The sequence below is a fragment of the Xylocopa sonorina genome, chromosome 3, assembly GCF_050948175.1.
Source record: "Xylocopa sonorina isolate GNS202 chromosome 3, iyXylSono1_principal, whole genome shotgun sequence".
Taxonomy (NCBI): Eukaryota; Metazoa; Arthropoda; class Insecta; order Hymenoptera; family Apidae; genus Xylocopa; species Xylocopa sonorina.
In genome coordinates this window covers 15,261,334-15,277,430 of record NC_135195.1, presented here as the reverse complement: position 1 = coordinate 15,277,430, position 16,097 = coordinate 15,261,334, and the positions used below count along the sequence as shown (strand labels likewise).

Genomic DNA, 16,097 nt, shown 5'->3' with positions numbered 1-16,097 from the left:
ATACTAAAGGTATCATCAATTCTACTGTCCTTTAATGCAGTTGCATTTTTTTTGTTTTTTTTTTCTGTTTTTTAAATGTTTGACGTTTGTTCTTTTCCTTTTTGTTTTTTATGGACACACGTACGATATGTTTGTAAATTACTTGTGACATAGTTCATGTTCATTAATAATCAGTCTAATTGTTATTTAAATACATAGATAGAATTCGACGATGCTGAAGTAGTTAGCCACGATGTAATTAAAGGTGCGATGTATCTGGCTGTTCAAACTGATAGAATCCTACGGAAATTTGTTTCTTTTTCTTTCCAGTGGCCTTAAAATGGAATCAGATTGTGCCTGAAGTTTAAATGGGTTGCATCGAACTTCGTCCAAGTTCTCTTTAGCCGGAAGCCACTGAGGAAATTTCATCCGTCGAGTTTCACCTGGTACAAAATTGGCGGGTTCGTTGATTGAACTTTCAATCTGTCGCACGAAATTTTCTCAAACAATCGAAGGCTCGAGAGAGGGGAAAATTATTTTTAGGGAAAAAAACAATAACGGGACGTTTTTATGGTAGAATCAGTCGATAATTTACTGAAGTGACTTTCGTTGGAAAGAATGCGACACATACAACGTGATCATGTTCTCAGAGGAATGAAAAGTTTCATGAGCCGTCTAGTGGAAATATACCAAGATGTACCAAAAGTTCTGTGATAAGCAAATGTTACAAGAAAAAGTTATTTAAATCAGTTGAAAAGTTTTGGTCGAAGCCAAAATATGATTAAAGGGAAGAGATACATAATATATAGCGTGTCAGCTGTTTAGTATGGGATGGTATTAAGTTGCATTTAGACGAATAATACACCCAAAAGTATAATGGTTTGAAATTCAGATTTAGATCCGTGGGCCATTTGTACGTTTCTCCACAAGGTGTTCAAATAGCGGAGCTTTCCAGTTTAGACGTTCAAATCGTCTTCGATATTGACATTAGTCGATAAAGTAGGTATTTTCATTACTAGAACTATTGGTACATCCTTTTAAACCTTATTGTGCTAATATAAAGCATGGAAAAGTCATAGAATGCTTCCCATGTTCTCTATACACTTTCCATCTGTTCCATTTGTAGTCTTCCTTTTAAATCTTCGCCAGAACTGAATTTCAACTAAAAACCAAAACTTATGATTGCTACTTAACACTTTACGTTTCAGACATTATGTACGTACAATTGATTAATTGTTGGTTCTTTATCAGAGTTATAATTAGGAGATACTTGTATCGTTGTATGAATTATGATTACTCGTGCATCTGTGCTTGAAAAACTTAGTCTCGTACTAACTGCAAAGAGAAGGACGATGCTTTTTTCTTAGATAATGGTGATCGTTTTAGAGTTCCTATGTCCGTTCGAATTAACATTATTACTCGTGATGAGCACTCGGAAAGCGTTAAAGTGTGAAAAGTTATGTTAGTTCTTCTATGGGGGATGTTTGGTTTAAAGACTTGAAAAAATTAGGCATTCCTAGATAATTATACAAAAAGAATTCTTAAATAATACCTGATTTAGACTCATCAAACCGAGCAATCCCCCGAAATTCTGCACCACACCATACGATCTCCTGCAGTTTACATATACATCTGCAATGATGGTTATTCAGATGATTATACAATATTTTGTTAATTCGTTTTTTAATCGCACGTCGCGACTGTATCTGTTTATTGCCACGTATAATGAGTAATATTTCAGTGAGTTAACATTATTGTTTATATGTTTGTGAACTTACGAGGTAGCGTCGATACATTGCGAATGTAAAAATACGAAAATACTCGTCATATAAAAATAGAAGTTCAATCTTTAATTTACACAGTCAATCTTTATTAATGTATCGCTATTAACATTTTCAAAATGTCCGTAAAATTGTGCCTCGACGAGCACAAAAGTCAGCCTCTTTTGTAGTTCACGCAGTTTTTATCGTCCTGGTTTCTTTCGTATCAAGTCGAGTGTCATCGAGGCAACAGAAATGGCCAACTGAAAGAAGAACAAATAGAATGAAAAAGAAAATGCAATATAAAAGAGAAACTGGAAAAAAAAGTTGCATACACCAATCTTGAACGGACGAAGATCGATTGACATAAAGCGAACAGGCAGTAAGCGTGAATATGAATGCTAGATTAAATAAGATGGTGCCAGAAGAAAAAGAAATCGCTAAACCGAAACGAAGAGAGCCGCAGTTAAATGCCGGACACCATGTGTATAAAGAACGCGTTCGTAGATGTCTCTTTTTTTTTTTTGTCATTTCGAACGTGTGGTAACGTAGGTTTCAACTATAGAGATAGCTTTTAAGTGAGTGATTCAATTTAAACGAAAAAAGGCGCATTGCTGTAATAAAAAAAAATATCGTAGGCTTAATCGACCTTAAGTTAGGAGTAATGATAGGTTCATCATAGGCTACGATCGTCGTTCCGTTTCCGGTTTTAGTACTTCTAGTATTTCGTCTCCGAGAAGTTTTGCATCACTCTTCTGTTGTAAAATATCTACAAACAATTTCTAACACTGCCTCGATGTTAAATGTGCCGTGCATCATTTTTTTCTTTTGTTATTGTTATTTGTTATTTTTAGTGTTTAAGCAAGGTTATGTTAAAGGAGGGAAAGGTGGTCACGTGTGTACATATACAGAAGCACTTTTGTTTCTCTGATATTATTACTAGAATTATGGTTTCTTATCGTAAGTAATTTTCGTTCAATTGTTTGAGACATCCATCCAGTGTACATTGCAAAACGAGGAATATTCTTTTTTGTTAACGTGTTAACCGTCGCGTTACCTATGTTCTCGTTTTAAGATGATTTCGTTAAGGTTTCCACAAGTGTTAATTTTACATAGTACAATATATCCTCAATTAAGCCGAACTAAGCAGAAAAATGTGACGTAAAGTGCTACAAGATGATAATGTCCTTTGAGTTACGAATAGCGAATTTAACATCGAGGTTATCGCTTGTAAAGGTGCACGTTCGTTCGTCGCTTGGATTTCATTTTAATAAAACTGAATCAATCGCGTTAATAGGAATGAACAGTCGTAGGGCGAAAGTTGGTAAAAGTAAGTTGACAAATTAGTCGGAGTAAATCCCTTTTTTTCTTTCTACGTGAACGACGATCTTGTAAAGTACTGTAAATATCATAGCCTCTACCGTTATCCTTGAACATGGTCATGTCACGAAATGGGACGTCCTTATGTTATGTGTAAAAGGATGAGAAGAATGGAAATGCACTATAAATATTGCTATATCTTATATACTGTTACTTATATCCATACATATATATTCTATAAATATATATATGTATATTGCTAATAAATATTAATTTTACATTTAAGGCTTATGCTAAACGGTACACTCACGCGGGTGATGGGTTTCCAACAAGAAAAAAGAACAAGGTTGAAGAAAACCGTTTCCAATATAAAACGTACTTTCTTTCTTTTTTTTTCGTTTTTCAACACGAAGATTAACTCTCAACTACTTTTGTTCTTCTGTTTCTTTTTTGTCTTCATTTATTGATTAAGCTCTTATAATTATATTCGTATATGTATATACATACAAAAAATTTATATATATATGTCTTAATGATCATTCTGCATTAATTATTATAATTTTTTTTTTAAGTTCTCATTTTTGTTTCGTTTTATTAATTGTAATCGATTGAAAAAAAGTTATTAAAACGAAAAAAAAGATTTCTGGTTAGCGTGTAGCAATAAGTTTAAGTTTAATTGAGCAAGACAATGTAAATAGTTTGTGTTTAGGGTTATTTTTCAGAGTTGAGAGTTAATCTTTGATGTCCAGGAGTAGTAGAGACATTACGATTATCTTTGGTAGATGCTTAAAACCGATTAACTGGACATTCAACCGATTTTCCGTCGAGTGGAAAGGGTTTGGTGCAGAACAATTAGTTAGTTAACTAATTTGATTGCTCGAGGAAAAAAAATTAATTTCGGCCGAGAAAAGTGAATCGCAATATTCAATTCCAGAAAATAGGATTTCTGCTGAATTTCTAACGCTTCGACTCTTTTTCCTTGGCCATTTCATTTGGAAGGTATTACGAGACATATTTGTTTGCGAAAACTGATTTTCGTTGACGCAATATAGTGCCTTCGACTGAAATTTACCCAAAAACCTTACCAGCATTCATTCAGTTCTTAATTCTATTCCAAAGTAAACCGACTTTCGCTTTCGTCAAAGGAATAATGTAGCCTTAAAAAATGAACTGACTCTATTCAAGTTTTTTTTGGGAGGCGGAGGGGTGGTTGAGGCGTATTATAAAATTGACACTAATCATCGTTAACTGCAACTTTATGAATAACACCTTGATGCTTTAACGATGAACTAATTTGGAAGAGAAAGAAATGAAAATGTGCGTGCAGCGAATTGGAAGCGTAGCAAAGGATACATCAGTAATTTAATACTCGTGTTACTACTAACATTAATTGCCGATAGATTATTATCGATCGCCATAAGCTTCCTTAAATGAATTATATTAAACGAGAAAAGGATAGAAGAGGAAATATGTAAATCACTTTAACAAATTTTTACACAACAACTGTTCGTTAATAGAAGATACACAGGATATAGTTAGAATGGTGATAATTAGAATCGACTGAAAGTTGTAGACAACAGAAGATGTGAAAACGAAAGGAATAGTAATACTAAGGCGATTAGCGAAGTCCATTGAACAAGAATTTTAATCGAAACTTTTGTAATATTCATCCGTAGAAAGGAACTTGATAGAGAACATTGAAGACTACGATAACTACCATAATTTATACTACACCTCAAGGAGGGATAAGTGAATAATTAAAGAAATGTCAAATTAACGATTAAAGGAAAGTGGAGTAAAGTAATCTAATAAAGGGAAACGTCAATCCTACGTATTCTTAGCGCGTTAGTTTGAGAAATATGAAAGAGTTGAGAATGAAAAAAGAAAAACAAAAAAATATAGAACTTATAAAATAGGTTATGGTTCTAGCGTCACAAGATGGCGGATACAGTTAGAAAATGGCCGAATCGATTAACTGGCCATGGTTTCCGTTCAGCGGAAACGACCTACGTATTTTTCAGATTTAGCTACCGGATCTAGCATCTAGATGTCATAGATTGCGTTTTCTTACGATCTGAGCTGCGACGGTTTTTTTGCATAATAGACTGATCATTCGAGATCCTGTCGAGGTGAAAAATATCGATCATGTAAATATAATATACATACCTAGCATACAAATATTAAAAAAACAGAGAAAGAGATGTGCGCGCGTGTGCATAGGTGTATATGGTTGAATGAATGGATGGTGGGGAAAGTAAAATAAAAAAAAAATAAACATATATATATATATATATCTTATACATATAATTTACATATTGTAGCTTATATTGCCTAGAGATTTTCGAGTAAAGGTGAAATGAACTGTCGTGTGAACGATTTCCAAATCCTGTATGCGTTAGGAAGGTTATAACGTTTATGAGTGCATAAAGCAATAATGATAATAATAGTAATAATAATAATAATAATAATAATAACAATAATAATAATAAAAAAAAGGACAAAAAAACCGAGCTGCAAAACGAAAGATTGTGTTGCTCTTTTATCCTACGTTGTTCCCAATGAACAAACTGTGCAACATATCCATCTCCAGATAAGGTTCACGTTCTGATAAATTTTACGAAAGTTTTTAAATATTCCTATTTAGAAAGGTATAGTTGTACGTATTTTATGTTGTATATTAAAATTTCTTTTTCCCGTGCTTTCGAGAAACTAATCATTTTTGGGTTGTCTGCATTTTTCACCAGCGCTGAAGAAAAGGTGGCTGTTGTGTGAATTGGAAAGTAAATAAAAGAAGAGGAGAGAGGACCAGAATAGGATTGTTTCATTCCTTTAGAAAAAGAAGACGCGAGTACAACAAGACAGGGTTAAATTCCTTTCCGTAGCGGAAGAAATAGGAAGGAGGTAAAGGGAGGTGGGTAACTACGCATGTAATTCCTCGACCGGAACTACCGTGGGCCATGTGGCGGCGTAGACTACGGTCGTAACCATAAAGCTTGGAAACAGCCAGCAGATACAAGTTAACCTTCTGCCTCTCCTTGCTGGAGTAACCATTTACTATTGGCGCGGACAGGAATAAAACTTACGGTTGCAACAGTTCCTATTCTTTAATTATATAATATTTAGCAGTTCTGAATATTTTCTTACACTTTGATATAGGTGGACTCTTAGTAATTTTATTAGGAATATTGGACTTGTGGTAAACAAAGTTACTCGATATCTTTGTGATATTTTCAATTTACAAGAGCTTATGAAGATTTTCAATGAAAATTAGATGAAAATTTGAATGAAGAACGTCTAATTATAATACAAATAAATACAAGTCCTTTATTTTCTTAATACGGTCTTAATTACACTAATATCATTAGCTATCATTTATCCAGGGTGTCGAATCAGTCTTAAAAGCGTGCGTCGTCGAAATTTTGCCTAGACTTATCAAGAATACTGTGCAACTGACGTCCAAGTCTCGGGGACGGTGTCCAAGGTAAACGGCGTCCTAGACGTGGTGCGAATAAGGGTGGAAAAATTTGTTCGTCTGCGTAGAATTCCTCTTGGTCCTTTGGGAACCCGTACGAAAAGAATTCCTCGCCCGATTCTCTTCCCAAGCGGGGCGTAAATTGAGTCGGCTGTCTCTTTTCTGTTCCTGAAAGGAAATTTCATTTGGAGGTTCAATTTTTTGTGCAATCCGTAATCCTTCTTCCCTACTGAAAACCGTGCTGTTTTAAAGTATGTACCTGGAATAGTGATGACAGTCCAACGTGATCCATCCAGACCACTGTTGAGCGCTTCGAGGTCCATGTCCACTTCTGGTTTCCGGTCGGCTCTGCGACGTCGTCCAAGCCGTGGGCCGAACCACATCCCACTGGTGATACCCTGGGAGGTTCGTTTGATGCACTTGCCGTCGGTGCACGAGCCAAATTCATTGTTAGGCGTTCTGTCGTTGCTCACGCTGCTTACCGTATCTCTACTCTCTGTTGGGAAAAGTATTCTTAATGCTTTCCAATGAAATATAGTCAAACTAACATTTTAAAAGATACAACTGTAAGATATCCGATCCATACTCGAAAGAAAAGAAGGTATAAGTGAGAGGATATCGGAAGAGACTGAATTCAATTCATAGCGATGGTTTCTTATGCTCTCTTGGCTTCTACATAATCCATAGACATCGAGATTTGCGATATACATATGAATCGTGGAACATGCATTAAAACAAAATTTCAAGCCAAGTTTGGATTTATTATTGTAGCCACGTTGGTATATCCAATTTACTTTCATATGTTACCTGTATTATCTTTTATATGTTTGCACGATTCACTATTTGTAGAACGTACCATATTCCCCGCAAGCACAGGAAAGTAAGCAGACCGCACAGGCCAGCAGGCAGATAAAGGTGGCACGGTTAAAGGACGGAAACACCGCGGAATCGATCATCGCTTCGTTCGAATACACGTTGTCTCGAAACCTCGTCGGCAAGTGATGTCCATACCGTCTCTAGTCGCTGGTTTTATAGGGGTTGAAACTACCCTTACCTTTCTTCTACACCTTTTCTCTCCTTTCATCCTATTGGTCTTTCAATGGAAAATGCAATTTTTCTTCTCCCTTTCCCCATCGATTTTATTGGAAATGAACGTTCCAGCGCAACGTCTAGCCCCAACAGGGGGCAATCTTGACGGCCCACAAGCGATTCGTCTCAATTTCTATCGAGATCCACGGTCCTTCCATACTTAATGAGGATCCTGGATGCGTCCTAAGAGAATGTTTCTCAACCCTGTACTGATTTTTTCATTCCTTCTTGTTCTCTCGGTTTTTCTTCGACTTTACAGATTCCTTGCTCTCCATTGATTCCTTTCTACAAGTCGGAAATGTTTCAAGGGATGGATTCATTGACTCTGAAGGGATTTACGAGATGTATTCCTTTACCCGCGTCTTGGCTGTCGTCTTCGCATCTTGTTTTTTCTCTTAATTTGTATCAGAAACATAACATTTTGTGCAGGATCTATAAGATTTATGGGTTTCTAGTGTAAGTATAGAAAAGTAAGAATGTCTAATTAACTAGAAAGTATTACAAGTAATCCTTTGTGAATGTACACAGAAGAATCACCTTAGAAGTTTGCTTCACATGAACAATATGAAGATCACTTTATATAGATACAAACCATACTTATAGTTACTCGATGTATACCTCTTTTCAGTTTCAATATAAACTTCATACGTCTGCCGATATTAGAAATAATCTTCCCGACATTAAATCAATTCTCCTGCTATGTATTCAAGAGGAGAGGGACAGATGAACTGCGATCTAAACTTAATAATAACAAAATGAAAACAAATTACAAATTACATCAAATGATCTAATGCGTCTTTCAAAATCCTCATAAATTAATTTTCATTACCCATACCTTGCATCTTCTATATCTATCGAATTAGATAAACGATTAAACAAGGCAATATATATTAATATACAATTACCAAACGGTGATACGGCATGCTTTGAACAAAGACGAATACATGTCGGATGACATTGCGATATTCGACGTTCGTGGATAAGGATGAAAAGAGTAGAAGTGTAGGAAAAAAAGAAGACGAAGAATCGTGTGATGTCGCCCCCGTGTTTTCCCTTTCCTGTCGCGCGTGACGAATCGTAGTTGGCGCTACGGGCGGACAATCTGTTCTCGATTAAACTTGTCAATTAACCGATTCAATTTCGGGATCAACTAGACCGAGGAGCGTTGAGAGAGAATGCCCGCTACAGGAGTATAAAAGCAGGTCTGCGTCGGCTATCGGTGCATTTATGGGTCGATCGTCTTGGGAGCACCTGACTTAATCTGCTGGAAAGGTATTGCGTATTGGTGAAGAGAATTTGCGATATTAGAGGTTAACTGTGAGGTCAATTGTCGTATTCGTGTTTTAATATTCGGTACTTTCGTATATTTGTTAATATATTGTTTATTTCATGATGGTATGTCAAGCAGTTTAATGTTAAAAGAAGCATAAAGTGTGAGTCAAGATTGGTAATAATTTTATTAAAAATTTTATTAAAAATTGTACGGCGTAGAGAAACGCGTTCATTAAATATATTTATGGGGTGATGTAGGAAACATCAAGTCTTTACTGTATCGCAATAAGCGTTTCTGTCGAGATATTTGCGAGATACTAAATCCGAACACTCGAAGAGAAGACATAATCCATCTTACAGGAGCGCAGCATTGTTTACGTATGACGCACAGTAGTTCCGAAGGGTAAACAATTTGAAGCAAGATTTGTAGCGTTACGACCATAGTGTACCTCGTTTGGCTGCTTTTATCAATAATGCTCAATAGATTTACAAATGCCTGGCATTCCATTCTATCATCAGTTCTTTTTGCTACCTTATTGAGAGCAAAATTTAATTTATTATATATTTTTTTATTTGAGAGCGAAATAAGATAGAAGAAGATAACTGTAATAAGTGAGTATTGAAAGTATCATAAATAACGAGAAAGTAATATTGTAACAAATAAAATCTGCTCTCCTTAATAATTAATTTTATGGAACATGTGTCACAGAATTTTCCTTGGACGGCTACGAACATTATGGGCAACAAAAAATTGAACTTTTTCCCATTCTCTTATTCGATGGTGAAGAAGAGTATTGCTCGAATGTAGTAATTAGGAGGGGGAGGTTGGGGCGGTGGTTCACCGCGACACATGCTAAGGGCAGTTTTTCACAGAGCCAGCTTAAGTGGCCGAGTCGTTGCCTGTACTTGGACATTCCCGTTTGTGTATACGTGGACCTTCGATACCCGTCAAAGCAAACAAACGTTTGCTTCATACTTTTTTTTTCTCCAGTCCCGTACATGAGTTCAATACGTGTGCCCGCGTTGACGTACACTTGCGCGAAGATGCACAGACACGTGTAATTGTTCCCTGCCGATGTCGCTTCGAAAATATTCCCACGTAAGAAAGCCTTTTTCTATCTTTCATTCTTTCTGGTGAAGTTAGCTTCTCGTTCTTTTTGGTAAATATTCGATCGTATGAAAAGTAGAACGTGTTGGTGCTAAATGTAAGAGGAAGCGAGAAACGAGGAGAAAGAGGTAGACGCAAGAAAAAGTTAAGTTTCGAGTCAACTTGAAGTACCACGAGGATTGGATTAAAGGAAGTTCATGTTGGTGCGTTTTTATATTATTTTTGTCTTTTTACATCTACTTAATCTTCTCCAGTATTATTCCCATGTATTCTAATATCGATTGGTTAATTTCTTTGATCACTGTTTCATTGTTATATTGTGTAGATAGAATCTGGTATGGGCAACCATGAAATAGATCTCTACGCGGTATAAGTTAAATCCATTGTCTGACCGAACGTGGCACAGGTGGCGTTAAGAGAACAATGCGTAGAGTGCTTCTGGTTAATCTTGATCTTTCTTATCCTGTTTGATCGCGTGCACCGATGATTTTGGTATAGTAATAAATACTAGTCCACCATCGTTTCACTTATTTGTTTGTTATATGGTAAACGATTGTTTTATTTAAATATATTGTTCTTCTAGCGTCTTTTTATGTACAGTTTGTACACATGTATCAAACCGGAAAAAGTAATGGCGCACATGCATAAGATCTCTTTTGTCTATGGGCCCAGTGGCACGACGGGGGTTTCGTGGTAACGTTTTGACAAGAAAGCAACGATCTCTTCGCCGTTACCGAGAATAACCGAGTTCCTTAGGTACGGAGGAGTGTTTATATCGTCGATTCGGGCCACGGAGGTGTTCTGCGCTTCGTCAACTGAAGAGTTTACAAAGCGGTACCGATTCACTTTCCCGTGTTTAACACCTTCTATCGGCATAGCACGTGCCTATCGCCCCACCACTTTCATGTTTCGCTGCATCTTCCAAAATAGTCTGTACGCTTCAGGTTTACCTACGTTGCACTAAAATTGGAGATGAAAAAAGTTTAGAAGACGAACTCTCTTGAGGACATCCCTTTCTCGCTCTCGCGACCTGCGTGGACATTGCCAGGGGGATAATAAACTCTACTAAATCTATGTATATCGTATATGCATAGACATCGAGTGGATCTATATTATAATTGTATACATATGTATATAGTCACTAATTACAGTAGAGCCTTCGTTTCTGCGATTTCTTCGTTTAGATGCCAATAAATTTCGTTATATGCCGGCAATGTTTCCACTATCGAACCGACGATGAGGCAGCTTTTAAATTACTTGCCCCGTTCGTAGTATGGGATCAGAGCAATTGGTTTACGCTACAGGAAACCAACAATGTCGTCAGTACGCTATTATCGAGTCGTTTAAACATCGTATCGCCGGTAGATAAAGATGTCTTCGAAAGGCGCCGCAAATATTTAGTCTCGATTGTCGGGTGATTGTTTGTTTATTTGAAACTCGGCAAAATGATCTCTGAAGAGATGATGATGGTTGAAAATTATGTCAAGGCTAATTAGCTCCTTGCACTTTGAAGCATTTCGAATAGCAACTCCAATACCATACTCCTACTCTTTTATTATTATTCTTGTGGTTTTGTAGTTTAATTTGGAACGTGTATTCATCTAAAAAGTAAGGATACGTGTCCATATAAGGGTAATAGTATCGTTAGTTGAAAGTCAATTGTTTGAAATCCTTTTTAATCCTAAGAATATTCCTTTGTATAGTGTGTCTTTATTTCTAGAGAAATAAAAATATTATGCGAGATATGTGATTGGTCAAATAACGCTGCGCATCAGTACGAAAAGAAGGTCTTCCCTTACAATACATGTATCAGCAGCATGTAAAGATTAAGAGGCCTAAACATGTATCAAGTACCGGCGCCAGGATATCCAAGAAAGACGAAACCGTCGCTCCATTTAACAATGCTTTCACAGCATGTAGCTGAGGGAAACACATTTTCCATCCAAGTAAAGTCCTTGACATGAAATTCCAGGGACAGAAATCTGTACGACTCTGAGAGCGTTCGTCCTCATTTATTTTCACTTGGAATTAATTTTCCACTTCAATTTGTATCAGTTTCATTTCGTACTAATTTCTACTAAATTATTTCAGTTTGAAAGGGATAGAAAATAGTGGAAAATATAAGTTACCATATAATCTATTTATTGCTAGTGACTTTTTATACATTCCTAAGGATAGTTTATACAAAAGTTTACAAGCATCAGAAACGGAACATTCGCTAACGTCTAATGGATAGAAATGTGAAAAAATAAGATAAGAAGTTTCACCATTTAGAATTTGAAATGGTTGAAATATTTGAATTTCTTTTAATAAAAATTTCAACTGTAATGATGTAATATTACACTGAACTGATGATTAATCACCCCCAAAACAAACTAGCTACTAGTTCACCACTGAGGTACACACACAATTACACACACTTTCTTGATTGATTGAATTACGTTCTGGATATTTCCACTAACATGTACTTCATTCTTAATTTGTTCCTGTTTGTAACATTTTCGAAAGTACTAAGAACAAAACTTCAGCAATTTTTCCTCGGCTTTAATAAGTAGAGGACTAACGCAAATTATTACCAACTACACAAGAAACAAGACACTTCTATTTACAGGCACAACGTATATTCGCAGAGATATGTATTTACAAGTGACCACTTACATTATACAACAGACTCACCAACGCCTCTTTTGTCAGAACACCGGTGACCCACTTACCTTGTGATTGCGATTAAAACAATTGTATACATCGTCAACGAAAAGAATGGGACAGAAAAAAGTCATCAAATATTTTCAAATGTATAAAACGGATTTAAAAATAATACGAAGAGCAAATGATATAAAAATGTCATCTCTTCTTATCATTCCTTAAACAGACGCTCAACAAAAGTTTCAAAGGTATCACGACATTCAACGTTTTAATATTCTACTATATTTATCGAAACTTTCGCTTAATAAATTAATCTTATTTTATTTTACTAACGCTTGCTTGATGGTGACGAACGTAAAACTAACAGTTGTGTAGTATCGTGTGTACACTGTAAAGCGCAGAGGATTGTAAGTTAACGAAACTGTTAGTAACATTTATTTTCCAATGTTCTGCTGGCGATTTAATATTGAAAATCGAAGGAGACATAAATTTTGATCTCGACTTTGATAAATCATACGTATTGACTTGCACTTGATGCATTTCACAAGTATACCCACGATACGTTCCTCTCGCCTATTTACGACTCTCAATATTCGTAATAGCTAGCTGGGAAAAGTCGAGAATAATCGAAGGTTGCTCCGAATTTTCCTGGCCAGCCACCAAGCGTCGATCTAACCTGCGGTTCGATTCGTTTCTCGATAATCACGCCGGAACAGAAGCCACGCCGTGTCAGAAATAGATAGAGACCAGTGATTTTATTGCATCTGGTTGGTGGGCGATTCCTGCTTCAATTCGAGGGCCCACATATGTTGCGGCCATCCAGTTCGTCCTTTACTCTTCGACGACTCCTCGGAACTGAGACCCGACGCTTGATGCAAACACGACTCGTTCTGCAAGCAGAAATAATATTATTCAAGCAAACTAATAATAGAAGTGGTTCGAAGCTAGTTAAAATGTTTTTTATAAAAATACTTTCATAACGTTGAAATATAAATTGATACAAAATATAAGATACTTTTTATATTTTTATACAGGCAATTTAGAAATTGATGGCATTAGAAGAGAAGGAAATTCTTGGGTGGCGAGGAATCGCAGAAAAAAGAAAACCACAAAGCTACAGGGTGGTCTAATGGCAAACGCGTATCTTCGAATTCTGTTACAGAAACGAACAGTTTCATCCATAATAGTCGAAAATTGCATGCTCGATTTTATCCGAGTTTAACTAGTTCAACAAAAAAAAAAGTAAATTGTTCGACCTCGTTGAAAATTACAAACATCAAATTTGTCGAGGCAGGTTTTATAATATCCGAAGGACTATCAATTATTTATTTAAAAGAAAAAGAAGCATTCAGTTTCACGTAATATCTATCGATAAGCTCTACAATATTTCAAATCCACGTGCCAGATGAAAATTAATTCGTCGTTGAATGTCGCTGGAATGGCTCTGTCATAACATGGAAGACAAATCGGTTATACGCTTCGGCTAAGCAAGCTCGTTAAGAATTTCGACGACACGCGATGAAATTTTTCTCCTGCGTCTCTTTTCTTCGAACGACGTCGAGGTGCGATGACGAGTTTAAGGTTGAATTCTCAAGTGTCGGTTAATGAGATCCAAATTAAAAGGAGGAGGTTGTTTATTCGAAGGCAACGCATATTGGAGAAATCCCTGTGCGGTGGGGATCAGAATACACCCACAGTATCCCCTGCTTGTCGTAAGAGGCGACTAAAAGGGGGAAGAAAGGATTAACAAAGATGTAGAAAAGAATAAAGAATTTTAATTAAGATATTAAATGCAAGAAGTGTGCAAAGAGAATGCATAAAGTGAGTATGCAATGAGAAAACTGAGAGAGGAAAGCAAAAATTTACACAGGAAAAACATTGTTTAAAATAGTATAAGAAAGAACGTTTTCCATTGAGCAAAATAAGAGCGTTATACTTTTCTAAACACTATTCACTGGCATTAAAAAATCCAGTAGGCAATATTAAACCGTTAATACTCAAGAAGAGAAAATAGTTTCCATAAAGCTGTACATAAAACTGTTATCACGTAGTTACCACGAGTACGACATGCCACTTAAGATTAATCTCAGTATATTATATTTTTAAATACTCAGCGCTAACCTGATTCGCCTGAGCCGTCTTGCTCCTCCTGCCGTTCGACAAGATTTCCGCTCGGAAGGTCTGCGGTTCTTCTCCCTCGTCGCTCTCTAGGACCGCCATAAGGTATCCGATGTACGAGGCAGCCAGCCTCAAAGTTTTGATCTTCGACAACTTGGTGTCTGCCGGTACGTTCGGTATGCAATCGCGTAAGTCTGCGAACGCGTTGTTTATGCTCTGCGTTCGCCTTCTCTCTTTCTTGTTCGCTGTATTCCTCCGTTTAGGCCTGACAACCACACCGCCGTCCCTTGCCCCTTGTCTGAGGTGTTGCTGCAGGGACCCGTCGATCTGGCTCATCGAAGCGACCGTCGAATAGTCGCCGTCTCTTCTGTGGCTCTGTTGATGATGATGATGATGATGGTGCAGGTGGTGATGGGGGACATCTTGTTGCGATGGATATACCAAGTGGTTCGAGTAGTGTTGGGTCATCGAGGGGTGAGGGTATTGCTGCAGAGGGGAGTAGCTGGGTTCTTGGACGCCAATCTCTTCGATCAGGGGTGGCGTGGAGGCGGTTGGGCTACCGGCGCCTGAACTACCCCCGGAGATCCCGGAATCCGCGCCCCAGTACGTCGATTGGCTGTCGGCGTCGGGCACGTTCAGCGGACCTGTGGTAGAGAAATGGAGAAGTTCAGTGAGTCGTGTGCTACGTATTCCCTCCCTTCTTTCTTTGGTATTACTTTTCTTGTTGTTCTTAATAGGTTTTATAATTCATTGTTTCTTTTTTCTATTTCAGACGAGAGAGATGTTTAATTTCTCAGGTCGTACGAGTCTTCTGAGTTTCTTATTCATTATGAGTGTTGGATTTAGTTAGTTACTTGTTACTCGACTCTACTACGTAGTTGAAAATTTATTCTTTTGCTTGTCAGAAGAATATATATCATAACTCACCGTACGGTAATTGGGTGACATAGTTATAGGGTTGATGCCATTGCGGATAATAATCGGGCTGCGCCTCGTAGCCCCCCAGCATCATTGTAACTTCCTCTTCTACAAATTGCCACGTTTTTCACAGAAACTTCACTGGTCACTTCGTTTCTCTCGCAGTATCGTCCAAAACCAAAAGAAGCTTAATTCTTCTTGCACTATTAACTCCAACCAATCGGTAATTCCTCGATTAATCAGTTGCTTGTAGGAACTTCGGTAGTTTTTAGTGTTCTCGTATAATCGTACCAGTAACTGTGATTATATCAGAAATCTTGCGCAAGAAATAATCGAATCCTTGCAAAGGAAGTGTATAATCGCAATTCCAGATCTACCCATACAATCGCGATTTCCTCAAAAAAATCGCGTCGAA

General features: G+C 37.1%; 3 protein-coding genes across 3 annotated transcripts; 1 reads left to right on the top strand and 2 right to left on the bottom strand.

Moving 5' to 3' along the window:
- Positions 1 to 6,441: 6,441 nt before the first annotated feature.
- Positions 6,442 to 7,509, bottom strand: Pban (pheromone biosynthesis-activating neuropeptide). Its single transcript, XM_076892739.1, has 3 exons — positions 7,388 to 7,509; positions 6,791 to 7,027; positions 6,442 to 6,699 (listed from the first exon to the last, which is right to left on the bottom strand). The coding sequence occupies exons 1-3, from the start codon at positions 7,485 to 7,487 to the stop codon at positions 6,455 to 6,457; spliced, it is 582 nt and encodes a 193-aa protein (XP_076748854.1). The 5' UTR covers positions 7,488 to 7,509; the 3' UTR covers positions 6,442 to 6,454.
- Positions 7,510 to 9,365: 1,856 nt separating this feature from the next.
- On the top strand, positions 9,366 to 10,385 carry LOC143433500 (uncharacterized). Its single transcript, XM_076910839.1, has 4 exons — positions 9,366 to 9,434; positions 9,486 to 9,504; positions 9,602 to 9,991; positions 10,326 to 10,385. The coding sequence occupies exons 1-3, from the start codon at positions 9,366 to 9,368 to the stop codon at positions 9,952 to 9,954; spliced, it is 441 nt and encodes a 146-aa protein (XP_076766954.1). The 3' UTR covers positions 9,955 to 9,991; positions 10,326 to 10,385.
- Positions 10,386 to 13,081: 2,696 nt separating this feature from the next.
- On the bottom strand, positions 13,082 to 16,073 carry Hand (heart- and neural crest derivatives-expressed protein). The gene is made up of 3 exons (XM_076892878.1): positions 15,692 to 16,073; positions 14,768 to 15,408; positions 13,082 to 13,536 (listed from the first exon to the last, which is right to left on the bottom strand). Exons 1-3 carry the CDS (start codon positions 15,774 to 15,776, stop codon positions 13,402 to 13,404), a joined length of 861 nt encoding a protein of 286 aa, XP_076748993.1. The 5' UTR covers positions 15,777 to 16,073; the 3' UTR covers positions 13,082 to 13,401.
- Between the last annotated feature and the right edge of the window lie 24 nt (positions 16,074 to 16,097).